This window comes from Molothrus ater, chromosome 4, assembly GCF_012460135.2.
Source record: "Molothrus ater isolate BHLD 08-10-18 breed brown headed cowbird chromosome 4, BPBGC_Mater_1.1, whole genome shotgun sequence".
Classification (NCBI taxonomy): Eukaryota; Metazoa; Chordata; class Aves; order Passeriformes; family Icteridae; genus Molothrus; species Molothrus ater.
Window position 1 is genome coordinate 42,931,256 of NC_050481.2, and position 14,472 is coordinate 42,945,727.

General features: G+C 38.7%; 1 protein-coding gene across 2 annotated transcripts in view; it reads left to right on the forward strand.

The window, feature by feature from the left end:
• Positions 1-894: 894 nt before the first annotated feature.
• Positions 895-14,472, forward strand: part of MTUS1 (microtubule associated scaffold protein 1) — an 84,944-nt gene continuing 71,366 nt past the window's right edge. For both annotated transcript variants that reach the window (XM_036382158.2, XM_054514655.1), the window contains exons 1-2: positions 895-2,956; positions 5,130-5,325. In XM_036382158.2, the coding sequence (XP_036238051.1) occupies positions 980-2,956; positions 5,130-5,325 (2,173 nt within the window). In that variant the 5' untranslated portion in view covers positions 895-979. The remainder of the gene's footprint in view (positions 2,957-5,129; positions 5,326-14,472) is intronic.

The following is a 14,472-nucleotide window of genomic DNA, read 5'->3' on the forward strand; positions in this document are numbered from 1 at the left end:
AAATCTGAGGTTCTTCCTGCCTCTGGTCTCATTTCTGGTACTAGGAGCCTTTCATATGGAGTGCTCCAGAGGTCATCCAGGTGCTTTGGACAGTTTGATCTTCTCTCTCATTCACATCTTTGTGGTTTTGGTACTTGGGTGCAGTCTTAGTGCTTGTTAGGAGCTTGTCACTATATGTTGCAAGGGCTCTGTGCTGTTTTTTGTTTGTGAATCTCCACTCCGTGTGTGGTCAGTTGTCCTCCATCGTCTGTCCATGTCAGTCCCACCCCTTTACCTTTCCATTGGGTTTTGGGTGAGGGTATATGGCTCTGCTCTGCTGGAGAGGACATTGGAATTGTTTTGTCACTTGGCTAATCTCGGCTCATCTTTATAGAAGATGGAGGCAGTTAACTGATATGGAATTGCTTTCCAGTGACTCTGAAGGGATCCCACGTGCATCTACAGTTGGCTGCCCCACCATGGGGGCATGTGTACTGCTGTAGCCCCAGAACTGATCCCAAACCTCCCTCTCCTCTCTATTTCAACTCAAATGTCTTAAGTAACTCTTCCAAAATCTTCAGCTGCCTCGGCTATGCATTCCTGCCTTGAAGGGCAGGAAAAAGGCCTTCAGTGCTGAGAAACAGCAGTCTCTAGGTGCTCTGCAGCAAGGGGTGAAGACTGAAGTTTTTCTTTGCTGGGGTTCTGAATGTTGCTTCTGTGTTGCTGCTCTGATGTCTAAAGACTAGGAACTTGGGATTGCTTACTGTCTTAAAATCCTGGTTTGGTTAACTTTTAAAAATTTCTTTTTAATTCCAGAACATTTGAATCTTCTTGGGAAACGTGAAAACAAAGAACTGCTTTTTAAATATCTTTCAGGACAATTGACACATTCCAGGGAAAAGAAGTTGTTTTTTTTTTCCTGCAAAGTTCAGAAGAATCTGCATTCTCTGAGATTTTAAAGAATTCTAAAATGAAAACCGTTTAAAATTTAGCTTTCAAAATGAATGTTGGGAAGTCCGATGACAAAGCAAAGAATGGGTTGAAGTCTTCCTTACTTATAAGGGATGAAAATGGAAATAGCTATGCATGTGACAGAGGTACACCTTCCTCAGAGAATTGTGCCACCAAGATACATGGTAATTCAACTGCCCAAAATATAGGGGCTGAGCATGAGGGTGATACCATTTTTGAAAATAAGGGCAACTTCAGAAGTCTTTTAAAACAGCAGTGTATTGAAGTGCTTGATCTGCAGAAGACACCTGGTAAATACAGCTGCACAGGAGCTCCATCGGGAGATACAGATGCTGCACACAAGTCTTCTGGGACTGAGCAGACATGTATGTGTCCTTTGAACTGTGGCTTGGAAGCAACAACAAGCTTAGTGAAAGGTGATTTTGCTATGGCAAAAATGCAAAATCAGAGTATCAAACACTCAGTGCCTTACAGCCAGACTGACTCTAAGTCTGTACTAACTCTTCCTGCTTCAGAGGAGAACATGCAGTCCCTGGAAAATGACAGGGCATGCTGCCAGCTGAGCACATTGGATGTTACTAATGTTACAGGTGAAAATCTGAGAACTGATCAAAAAGATGACATGCATCTGGGGGAAACATTGGTCTCTTCTGAAGTATCTATCTCAGAGAAATTTGATAGAACTAGCTCAGAAAGAACACCTAATTTCACCTCTGCAGGTGTTGAGCCCTATCAAAAAAACCCTATCAAGAATGATAATGAATCACAGGAAACAGAAGCACAGGCTGTAGAACTACCTGCTGGATGTATAGATCCTTATAAGCTAGATGCATTATCACCATGCATTAATATTAATGAGGATGACCAAGTGAAATCCTTGCAGATTACTCCTTTCCATGAAGGAACTGGGAATTCCAATGCTGAAACATGCATGGATAGTGTTGTAAATAGTGTGCACCTTCTCCCAGTAGATCAAATAGAAGGAGAACAAGTATCAAACAAAACTAGCGAACCTTTAACCAAAGAACAGAGTATCTCTGGAAATGCTGCTCTTCAGAATATGCACAACATTCCTTCTGTATCTTGCAGTGTTCCAAAATTAAAGAAGACGGTTATGCCTGAGCTGAAATGTGAAGCAACTTTTTTAGTCTTCAGTCCAACAGCTGATGAAAGCAATTCATCTCTATGTACTTCAACTCCTAAAGAACGATCAAAAAATAGAACTTTTTCTGTTTCAGCTTTGGAAGAACTTGGAGACAAGTCTTCTAGACTAAGACAAAGTGAAGCATTTGTAGGAGGGCGTAGCAGGTCTGGGCTTAAAGCTAGTTCAGATCAAACTGCAAGAAAATCAATGGGCAGGTCTCCTATTGCATCAACAATAACCAAAGCAAGGAAATCAGAGATAGTTAGTTTTCCCAAACCTAATTTTAAAAATGTTAAGCCAAAGGTTGTGTCTAGACCTGTGCCACAGCCAAGAGACAGTGCAGCATTAAAACAATCTCCCCAGTCCCGTCAACTATCATCTGTCTCTTCACCTTCAAGGGTTGGTTCCCCAAGGCAATTGTCCTCCTCTATAAAAGTGCTGAAGAAAGCAGTAGATCCAGCTAAAGATACTAAGGTGGAATTGCCTGTAAATAAGCCCCATAAGCTACATGTTAACAAACACCTTTTCACTAGCCAAGTCGATCATGCCACAGCACATCCCCGAAATGCTTCCCATAAGGTTTCAAAAACACCTGCATTAAAGTTAAGTCTGCAAGACATTGACAAAGCAAGTGCTACCCATCCGGTGTGCTCCTTGGCTTCTGCTGCACTTCCAGCATCTAGAGAGAGCTCAAAAGACATGTTAAATGATAAAATGGAAAGTTCAAACTCCTTAATGACACCTTGTTCTCAAAACACCGACCTGACCAAAGGTGAAGAAGAGCAAAGCAGCAACATGGGAGTGCTTCTAGAAGACACATTGGTAAAAGATGTAACATTTGAAGTGCACTCTGTTCCTTTGGTAAGTTTTTTTGCTTTCATGCTTACTTGTATGTTTTGTACATTTGCAGAAAAGGAAATTCAGTATTGCACAGTGTGAAAATTATGGAATGGGTTTGGTGTCTGCAAATGTAGCTGTAGTGTTGATTTCTACATGGAGTCTCTCCCTAGTAAAAGCACTGAAGAAGTATTGTTTTACAGATTAGTTGCAGTTGGCTTCAGCTGCAATTTAGTGTCTCCACCTTCATCTTGTTCCATAACACAATTTTTTTTAGTAAAGTCCTTTTTTAAGACAATACAGTTTGTAAGAAGTCTAATAAAAGCAAACAAGTCTTAGTTTAGTCAACCTTGTAAAATTGCCTAGCCTAACTTGGTGAGGTTTTCTAAATACATCTTTTAATGTACATTTCTTCAAGATTATTCTAGCAGTGCTGTAACTTCAAATAGACATTAGAGATAAAGTGCTGGTTTGGGAATTTTCTTTCAAAATGTGCTTTAGAACTAAAGTAGACTTTTAAAAATTAGTTGTGTAAATGTTGTGCTTATATGAACAGTAACATTAAGTCACACAAAACCCAGAGACAATAAGTTGGTGAAACATTTTATTTTTAACAACTTAATTTCACTGTCTCCTTTGTATAATTTAGGAGTTTATTTGTTTGAAGTAGAGCTGGGACTCATTAGAATAGTTGGGAGTAGTCAGGAAATATTTCTCATGCAGAGGGCATATACCTGGTTTTAGGCAGTCAGCCAGCTGGAAGGTGCAAACTTCCTGGCCGGGAGGTATTCCTGTGCTGGTTAGTTGGGAAATATTTTGGGATGAGTCAGCTGCCTGTCAGGAGAAACATGCTGCTTTCAAATGCACTGAAAGAAGGTTAAAAGACAAGGAGAAGGGGAAAGAAGGGAAGAGTGTCAGAATTGGGTTGACCAGGATTTCTGGCGGTGTAGTAGGGACACAGATTTAGTGCTTTTTGGAGTCTCTCTTGTTGCTGGCTTGTGGATTCAATAGCTTTCATTAAATTGGTGAAATGGACGCAGCAGCTATTACTGGTAAAACTGTTGTCTGAATTTTTGACAGGCCTTACTAATTTGCCAGAAAAATTTCAGTGAAGCTCAGTATATGGGAGAAGCTACTTAGAACATTTTTGAAACATTGCACAAGAAAGTAAAAAGTACTATTATTTGGCTAATAATTTAACTTGAAAACCTAAGTAAGAATGAAAGCAAGGATGGTCTATTTTAATTCTACAGTCTTTATGAGTTTGCATTCTTTGTCAGTCCTTACTTTTGGTATGAAGAGTTGGAGAGAGTGCTTTTAATTCATTCCATTGCCAAAAAGAAAACTGTGATTTTAATTGTTCTGTTTGTACCTGGAGAAGCAATAGAGAAATTTCTATAAAATGCACAGTAGACAAATCAGCTGGATTAAATTTAAGAATGGTCTTTTTAAGTGGAAAAGTACAAATTAACATCTGAAAATGAGCATGAGGATTGTCATTGAAAATGGAAAGTCTGGTACTCTGACCGAACTGCTGCAGTCAGCTTGAGTCACAGAAAAGCACATGAAGAGCTGAACTGTCAAGTGTGTCTTTATAGGCCTGACAGGAGTGGCTGTGAACTGAAGGCTGTATAAACTGGAGCAAGAATTCTGTGTGAAACATATATAAACCAGTTATTTTATACCTGCCCTGGATCTACTCCTGCACTTATGTTTTGTGTATGGCACCTCAATGTGAAGGATTTTAAGCTGTTGTGACATAAGACCTAGATCAGGAAACTAATTACAAGAACTGTGACACTTCAGGTAGTACAGGACAACTAAATTTTCAGGGCCTTGAACATGTGTAGTTCGTTGATCTTGAGAGTAGGTGTAGTCATGTAATTGAGTGGTTTAATTAGAGTTTGGGGAGGAAGAAATTCTGATGACCTCTGTAACCTCTTTTTAGTGTGTTGGTCATTACTAGTGATTAGTTTCAAACTAATAGGTTTGCATTGCTGAAGGCCATTCAGGGGATTGTTCTTGATGTTCTGAACTGCAGATCTTGACAATGGGATAAAGACTACGCATGTTTCCTACTTGGGTGGTCAGTATTTCATTGCAGATGCTGCAGAGGGAGATCTTTAGTTTCTCACAGTGGTGGTGTGTAGGTTGAATTGTCGTTGGCTTTTTGTTTTCTGTTTTTTTCTTAAAACAGATGCCTTCTGTGAAAGATGGAACAACGCAAGGGAAAAACATACCAAAGAAAGACCAAATCACACTACGAAGTGTATTAACTCCCAAGGTTAAAATGGTGCCATCTGTGTCAACCTTGAAGAAAGGATGTGAAAATAAAACTATCAGCACTATTAAAACACCTTCTCACAAAGAAGCTCTTATGTCATCAAACTCTGGTAAGAGAATTTTTCACTGGAATATTATCACTTAACTAGTTTCTTAAAATTAAGGTATCATACTTAAGGTACTTTCTGACACAACTTTTAGGGTGGTACAGAGCTATATGTCAGTCTTAAATACAATACTGTCTAAATTGTAAATTGCTAATACAGGGTGTGGTGCTATTACAAAAATCAATATTAAATATTATTTATATTTTGTTCTATTATAGGATTTTGGGAAATTACAACTAAAATTACTTGAAAGAGGGAAAAATAGAGTGCTCAGGTACAGTGCTCTTGTGATAAGCAACTGCATGCTACCCCAATGGGAATGAGTCCTTATTTCAGGACACAACATATTTTGTTCAACCTAATTTTAGCACAGCTCTGTAGTTTCTAGAAAGGGGAGAACATAATTGAAGGTGAGACTACTGCTTGAGCTGCTAATTAAACTCAGACTGATTAGTAGCAAGGGCAGGGATGAATCTCTCATCTAGTCTGTAGGCTGCTGCTCAAGTCTCATGACTAGAAAACTACATTCTGTAAGTGTATTATAGGGATTCAGAAGTGCTCTGGTAGATTATGTGCTGGGGTTTTTTAACCAAGTGTGGCAATCTAACTAGCTGCAAAGGTAGCCTGTCTATGAATGACTACACTGCAATGCACTGTAATTTGGAGAGTACACACCCAGCTGTACCCAGTAAAACCTGTTCTTTTTTTTTATTTTTTAACCCACTCAATCTAAGATTATAAAACAGTAAAAAAAAGTCCTCTTAATTATATACAGGTGGTGAAGTGTGATAAAATCTGTGTATGCATGTAGGCCTTTATGGGATGAGTCCCTCAAAGAAAGTGGGTATAGACTATTCTCCCATTTGAGGCTTGCTCATGTGAGGCACTTGCTCAGTGAACCAGGCACCAACCTGTAGGCTGCCAGTTTCTTGGAGAACTCATCACCCCCCTAAATACCAGCCCAAACCTTTCCTGTCTGTAATTATGGCCTTAGAAGAAGAGAGATGGATAGATACAGAGTTTTCCTTTAGGTTATTAATCCAGATAGGATTTATGATACTGTCACTAGAAATAAATGTAAGCACAGGTGAGTTATAGGACTACTTCCCTTCAGAAAAAAAAAAACTACTTTCAGAAGAAACAGAACAATTTGCTGTTGAAAATAAAAACATTTACTCCCCAGATTTGTTTTTTTAAATAAACCTGTCACTCCTTAGCCAATTGATATACGTTGAAATGACGGTAGTCAGTAGAATATTTTCCAAATTTTTCCTACTGGAAAAAGGCTGCTTAAACTAAAAGCAAAAAGTAGCACTTCAACAAGCAGCATTTCAAACTTGTGGTATGATCTGGTACTGGAACTTTAATGCTGCACATGAGAAGAAATTGTTTTCTCCATGCCCTTTCTCCAGTTTGTGAAGTTTCTCTCTGTGTTCCTAGTTTCCTGGTGCTAGCACGTATTACCCTTCATCTTCCTTATGCAGTGTTTTTGTGCTGTGAAGTAGGGTTTGATGCATTCAACTGTATGAGATTAGTTTCCCCATCCCTTACAAAGGGAGTTTTTAAAAATGTGTCCTTGCTCCTTGGCAAACCTTGTACTGATGCAAATCATAGGATAGGATTATGGGGTGGGATATGGGGCAAAGTAGCAGTTATTTGGGATTGCTACTAAACCCCCACAGTATTATGTGACCTCAGAACACACCTTTCAGGTAAAACCATACTTACTGCTGCTTACCCCTTCTGTTTTTAACATTTTTGAAGTAAAACTGTACATACACTTTTTGTGACAAAGTGGCAGTTTGTAAACCAAACCCAGTTACCTCTTTAGGCTAAAGCATTCCTGAAGGGGTACAACTGTTTTTGCCTGTGGAGTCATTTGAATACTTTGGTATTAAACTTCAGCCCCCAGATAAATCATTCAGTAGCTGTACAGTTGTTTGCTGTCAGGATTTTGTCAGACTACAAACAGACTAGCTAAATCCAGAAAGGAAAGGACTTCTGAAGGTCGCCTAGTCCAGCCCCTGCTGCCTGTAACTGGGTCATTACTGAATTCAGACTAGGTTGTTCAGTTGTTTGTCAAGTTGAGTTTTAAAAATGTCCAAATCCTAATGAACTTGTTTCTTCCTGAGGTACTAACATATGTGCAGCTATTTCTTTTCCAGTTACTGATAGTATTTGGATCGTTGGGCAACAAGAGAAGTTTATGTAGTTGAATTCATTAAATACTCTGAACAAGACAAATAATAGTATAGCTCTATGTCAGCTCTCACATGTGTGTGGTGAGGGACAGAAGTGGTGCATCTGTCCAAAATGTACTAGTGTGTGTATTATTCCTAGAATAATCAAGAGCTTGTGAGTGCTGTCTTCATATAATGGCTGTTCAAGAAATGAAAGAAAAAAATGCCATGTATAAAACACCAGTTAAAAGATCCTTGGAACTTGTCAGGAGTTAAGATTTTGATAATTTTTTTTACCACTTGTAAAACTTAAGTACTCAGTGGTAACATACTAACCCAATAGAAAGAATTTCTTTTCAGGAAATTTCCTGATTCTCACCTGAACAGCAGAAGGAGACAAGAACTCATATCCCAAACACTATTTTTGTGAGGTTATTTGCAGAGCATATAAGGCTAGAAATAACTGGGTTTATTTATTTCAAAATGGTTGCTGAGCATTGTTCACCAGTATTGGTGTATTTTAGCTGGAACTTGAAGTTTTTGCTGAATTAGAAATAGGTTCTCGAAAAGACAAGCCCACCTTGATCCAGTGTACCAAAGTCATATGGGAAATGATGAAGCCCCATTTCTGCAACTGTGACCAGATTTGCTGCAAGCTAGATGCGTCAAAATTATTTCTGTAACTGTTTATCTCTTTTCTTCATAAGAGGGGATGACACACTCACTCGAAGACAAAAATCTGAGTTCTCTACAGGTAACTCTTCCATGGAGTGGTGTGTAGGTTTCTGTAGTACTGGATGGCAGGCTGTATGTCTTTCGCTGTGTTTGTTTTCTGTCAATGAAAACATTTATTAGAATTTAAAACACAGAATAACATTTTTGACTTAACCCATTTTTACTGGAAGGGATATATAATTTTGGAGCCGTGGTAGAGGACTTTGAACTAGTTTCAAAATCAAAGCAACTGTTGTTTCTGTTCTCATGAAATACGCAGAGCCTTCTGATTTGGATGTGTCATAGCCAATGTGGAGGAGTAATAGCCTGATAATAGTTGAGGTGTTATGGTTTGGGAAGAGTCATGTCTTTGCCTCACCTGAAGGGAGGAGTTGAAGGGGATTGGAGAAGCCAAGGAGCTTTGGTGTTCCCATGGAACATCACTCCATGATTTTCTGCTATCATACCTGCCCCAGCAACTGCATATTACCACCTGTGCAGTTGAACAAAAGCACTGTGACAGTTTGAGCCACAGGAAATTATTTAAACAGCATCAAATAGGAAACTAAATGATTTACAGTAAATCTAAAAATGTATTTGCCCACCAATGCCTTTTTAACCATCTTTTGTGAACTAGCTAGGACTAGGACAAGCTACCTGAAATAATGTAAAGGGGAGAGGAGCTTTACCTGCAAGTAACAGTTCTGATATGCTATAACCTCACCTTCAGTTCTGCCTTAAAATTACACTATTAGTTTAAATTATTTCTCATTGTAAGAAACTTCACATTCTTTTGGATGTCTTAGCTCTGTCAAGATGCTTTCTATGTAATTGAAACTCTTTGGGAATCTGAAAGTGTCAGTAATACTGTTCCTCTGCTTACTGTTAAAAGACTTGCAGAAATAAATGGAAACCATGTAAATCTGTGTAACAAAAACGTCTCTTGCTGTCTGGTGGGTTTTTTTTTTGACATTTCAGGTACCCTTTTGTCTCTGATTTAAGTCACTGATATTCCTTCAGCAGTAATAGTAGCCCTGTTCTTTACTTCTAATTTCCATTAATCTAGTCCAGTGGTGACTCCCTTTTTCTCTTGAGGGTATTTTTATAGCATTTAACAAGACCACTGGAAGTTTGGATACAGAGAAGCTTTAAAGTGTGAATTCTGTGTTTCCTTAAAGATATTTTTGAACAAGTGAGTCCTTTCCCTGATGACAAGTTGGTCATACTGAAGGACTTTTCCTGTGTTCTGCGACTACTAGAAGCATGGGAAAAATAATTCCCCAAACGGTATAGAGAATCAGTATGCAGGACTAGTGATACTTTGAAATACTGATTTTCTTTGTAGTTCATAATTGCTAAATTCCTGCAGCTGAATTTTGGCTTGATCATACATTAAATGTGTGATTGAGAGAAGCTTCCATAGTTAAACAGAACAGGCAGGGACAGATTAAGACTCAGTTTGTTACTGAGTGTTATTGCTTTTTATTGCACAAAGAAAGGCTTCTCAGATGGAAAATTCAAACCAAATGGTTTCATTCAGTTTTCATACAGCTGGAGACATATATAAACTTGATAATTCAGGACTTCTTGGTACAGCCTTTCACAATACTAGTGAAGCAGGACCAAAACAATTTAGTTCCACTAAGCATTCTCACAGTCCTTGAGTCTTTGTTCTGACACTGATCTAGGAGCCAACCCAAATGTAGTTACTGAAAACAGTTTTTCAGCTTGTATCATTCCTTTTATCTACCATGTGACTCTTTAAAGCTGGATTGACATGCTGCCAAGAGGAAACAAAATATTTAAAAAGACAAATATAACTTCCAGGTTCTCTGGATTGAAACAGTCACAACTTTACTCAAAATCCTAGAATAGACAGTCACTTGTAAAGGTGTTCATATATTTTCTCACAAACAGGTCTGGAATGCACCAGGGTCTAAAAATAAGGCTTAAAATTTCATTTCAGACAGTATTTTTATGCTTTTCTTTTACAGAGCAGCCAGTTTCTTTTATGGATCCTAAAAGCAGGTTCTTCATAAACTAGCTTACCCAGGATGATTATTTGTCTTTCTTAGTCCAGATTAGTGAGTTTCAGTCTCATTTTCTTTAATATATCTGTACTAATTAAAGCCTGTGTTAAAAGTGAACTTAAAACTTGCATGTTTCCCTTCAGAGGTATAGGAAGGAGGAAACTAAAACATGACACAAAGCTTGTGTCATACTCCTTCTTTGGTCGTCATAATCCAGACATCTCCTCTGCATAGTGATTCTGTAACATGTAACTAGTTCTCTAAACTGGGGAAGAATTACACTGTGTATCCAGAAGGACTTTTGTCCAGTTGATGAGTTTTTGAGAGTTCAGAAAACAGTGTGAATTGTGAGGGCCTGAGAGCCTTGCTGTTTACTGTTTCTCCAGTCAGTTGAGTTGGACTTGCCTGGTAACGTTTCCAGTCTACTTCGCCCTTACTTCCTGGACATCCTCAACAGGAATGGTTTGCTGGAAGCTGCCTGGAGCAATATATTTATTGTTCCAAGTACTGACTGTTAAATTCCTGCCTCAGGTGTTGATCATTTGGCTACAAAATGGTCAATTCACAATTTGAAGCCAGAAAGGAGCTATAAAATGATGTAATCTGAATTGAAGCTTTGTCAATTTGCTTTTGGCCTTGACTACATACACTATCAGAAAAGCTTACCATAATTTTGACACCTATTTTCTTTTGTTACTTTTCATTAACAAGGAACTCTTCCTGTGGGATAGGTTCAGCTTTTGTTTTTGCAAGCCTTTCATAGGTTCTTCAAAAAAATGTATTTTGGAATAAAATACTTCCTATTTAGCTTTGGAAGTCAAGTTGACCATGAAAAACAAGTAAAAGTGAAAGGGTTTTTGTTTGTGAGGTGGTATGGGATCTGTTGCTGTGAATGACTTCAAAGTAAACTGGATTATTTATCTCCGTATAATTTGGATGGGGTTATCTGAGTTTTGAGGGGATGGGAGAGAAGAGGCAGAGGGAGTTGGAAATATTTGAGTTTATGGATAATTCAGATAATATGGCTTTCAAAAGGGGGCATTTCATACTGTCAGTGTTGCTTAAGGTGCCATCAGTGACCATAGTTCAGGAAATAAATGTTTCCCATATGTTCCCACAATTTTTACAGGCAATTTTGTGACTAGCCCCATTGAAGTTTTAGTATGTTGTACCTGTACCAAGAAGCGTGATCGTACTTGCAGAGACTGATTCTAACAGTCAGCATATTGACGCTGTCAGAAGTGTGAATGTATCTATAAGAATATTCTCCTTTAGGAGAGAGGTGTGCACTACTTCCCTGCAGGGGAATTTCTTGGTGCCTAGTCATTTACTTGCTAGGGCATGCTGGTGTGTCTTCAATAACTCTTTACCTGTACTGCTTAGTTCTGAATTCTCTCAGGGTGGGTGTAAAGGAGGAGGGAAGTACGCATAATTGTCTTCCAGAAGAAATTTGTGTTTGTTTGGCTGCAGCGAGCTTCCTCTTTCATTCAAGAAACACGTGAAGTCCCACAACAGAAAACGTAAGATTTGTAGATAACGTGAGTTTTAAAGCTACAATCTAAGTCAAACAAAATTCAGTGCCAGACATAAAGGCTGTGTGGTATGGAGAGTTGTACAATAATGAAAAGCATGATTGGATGAACCCCATCCACCAACCTGGTGGTTTGCTTTTGCCTCAGCTTACCTTGCAGTACGTTGATTTAACTTCTTGTGCCCAGTACTCCTAAACAGACTGAGCTTTACCATGGCTGTGTGAAAGCTAGTGGTTGGGATTGGATTGTTTAAGTCAGCATGCAGCCTACGAGAGTCTCCTGGCAAAACCGGAGTGGGCAAGCCTTGTGAGCACTACTGTGCCTGGGAAGCTGGTGTAAAACTATCTGCTGTCCAGAGATAGGCTTTGCTTGGGCTCATAGGAGGTTGGTAGCATGACTGTGCAGACTGCATGGTCCCTCATGGGGCTGCTCTAGTTCAGTCTTCAGAAGGAAAAATTCAAGATGGACTAAATCCAGTAGGCATCATTGTGGGCAGACAGGAGGTGAGAGAGTGGGTGTGAGCTCAAACTTGAGGCCAGGGTAGAAAAGGGCTGTTTCTAGGTGCTGGAGAGGTTATAATGCAAGGGGTTGAAAGGAAGATGGGGAAGGGAGAAGTCTCTGATTGTGGAAGGGTTTAATCAGGAGAAATCTGCCACATTTCAAAACTGGACCTAGGAAGGGGCAAAAGTGAAATTGAACAGTAGGCAAACATGAGACACTACTCTTCCTCTCTCTTCCTCTAATTGAAAGCACCCCAGTCACTCTTCTGATGGTAGGATCATTTGAGGGAAGAAAAAGGGTTGTTTTGGTTGTTGGTAACTGCTTATAAATGCTCTAGTAGTAGTAGTGATGATCCGTTCTCCAGTTTTAGTCCAAGAATGTTTAGCTGAGAGGGGAAGAACATGTGAACACCTACCTGCATGGCTGCTGACACTCTAGTTAGATTTTTGGCACTAGCTTGCTGCTGGTTCCTTGCTACCTGTCTGAGGGTTGTAGGGGAAAGGGAAGAATGCTGTCCAAGTCTGTATCAATGGAGAATTGAATCTTGCCATAGCATATAAACTGTTCTCTGACCAGCTGTTACCTGTTAAACTAGTAAATGTCTCTCCTATAAATATTTCAAGACCCAGAAATAACTTGAAATTCCCTGCTTCTGTCCATGTTTATGTTGAATATTTGAGCATTCATAGCAACATAATGTAACTGTGTCCTGCCTTTTTGGTAATTTTGGTAGTAATTTGAGACTTTAAAAGGGAGACATAATTAGAAAGACATTACCTCAGAATTACAAAACATAATGTAAGCAGTCTTCCTTCCTTGAAGGAACACTGATACATGTATAGCATAATAGATAGTATAGTTAATAGTGTTGAGTGGCTAATCAGGCAAACTGGGGAGCTTGCAGCCATCAGAAAACTGTTAGTATTGCTACTGCTTCACACTGTTTAAAATGGCAAGCATAGGCACTCTTACATGTATGGCAACATCGGTCTGCTGGAAACAATACCAAAGTCCAGTTTATTTTTCCATTATTTACTTGTACTTTTCAGTAGATGCCAAAAAAAGCTTGTTTTCTTGGAGGTTTACTCCCAAGGTGCATTATCAAGACCTTGTACTGTAGGCTTAGACAGGACTTTTTTACCAGCTAAGAAGTTTAGCATTTTTAAAACAGAGCCCTTTGGATTTTTAAACTCACAGGGAAAATCAGAAATGCATTAAACAAAAATCCAAAATTCAACATTTCCAAGAGCTTGGGCATTGGAGGGCTGAAACAACTATTAGTGTTAGCTTTAGGCTTAAACAAAAGCAGCAACAGCAAACAATATCCTTCAGAAAACTCCTTTTGCACTTAGTGTGCTCAAAATTCGTGTTTGGAAAAGGCTTCCAACCACTCATTTCCAGGTGCCGTGTAGCTCAGTGAATGCCAATTGCTCAGTGTTCAGCGCTAGATGTAAAATGTGTTGATGTGTTTTGAAATGGTGGACATGAAATTTCAGAATTTGTGAATATGTATGTATTGGCTTTACAGTCTGCCTCATGTCAACATTCTGTCATTGTGTGGTTTTTTAGGCTCCAGTGCTGTTTAAAGGAAGCCTTAACTTTTTCTTGACAATAACCACCTATGATGGATTGATATGAAAGGATGATTATTTGAGTAAGGATATGAAAGCTGACTTCAGAGCTTCTTGAAGAATGAGCTTTGTTCTTTAATGATTTCCATTCCAATACAAGAGAGACTTAATGTAGTTCAAGTAACATGGTTGTTGCATGGAGACTTTTTTCTAAAGAATTGCCAACTCATTAGTTCACTGTAGAGGAATGCAGTATTGCTGGTATCCCACTTCAGTGACTAGATTAAATAACTGATGAAAGCCTGTTACTTTGATGCTACTGCTTGTTTTGTTTATAATAATGGTTGACTAAATATCCTGCTTTTATGCTCATTTCCAATACTTTTGTTTGTATTCCATATCTTCCTGCTTCTGTCTTCAAAACCTTTGCATTTAATTCTGTGTAACTCCTTTCTTAGGGAATGGTACTTATTAAAAAACTTTTAAAACCATTAGTTGAAGTAGTGCCTAGAGTAGTTTCTTAATAATCTTTTGTCATTACTTAAATTCTCCCTCGAGCTGGGCTTTTGAAAAATGCATTTGAGTGCTTGAGTAATTACTTTAATAGAAGCATTATAGGAAA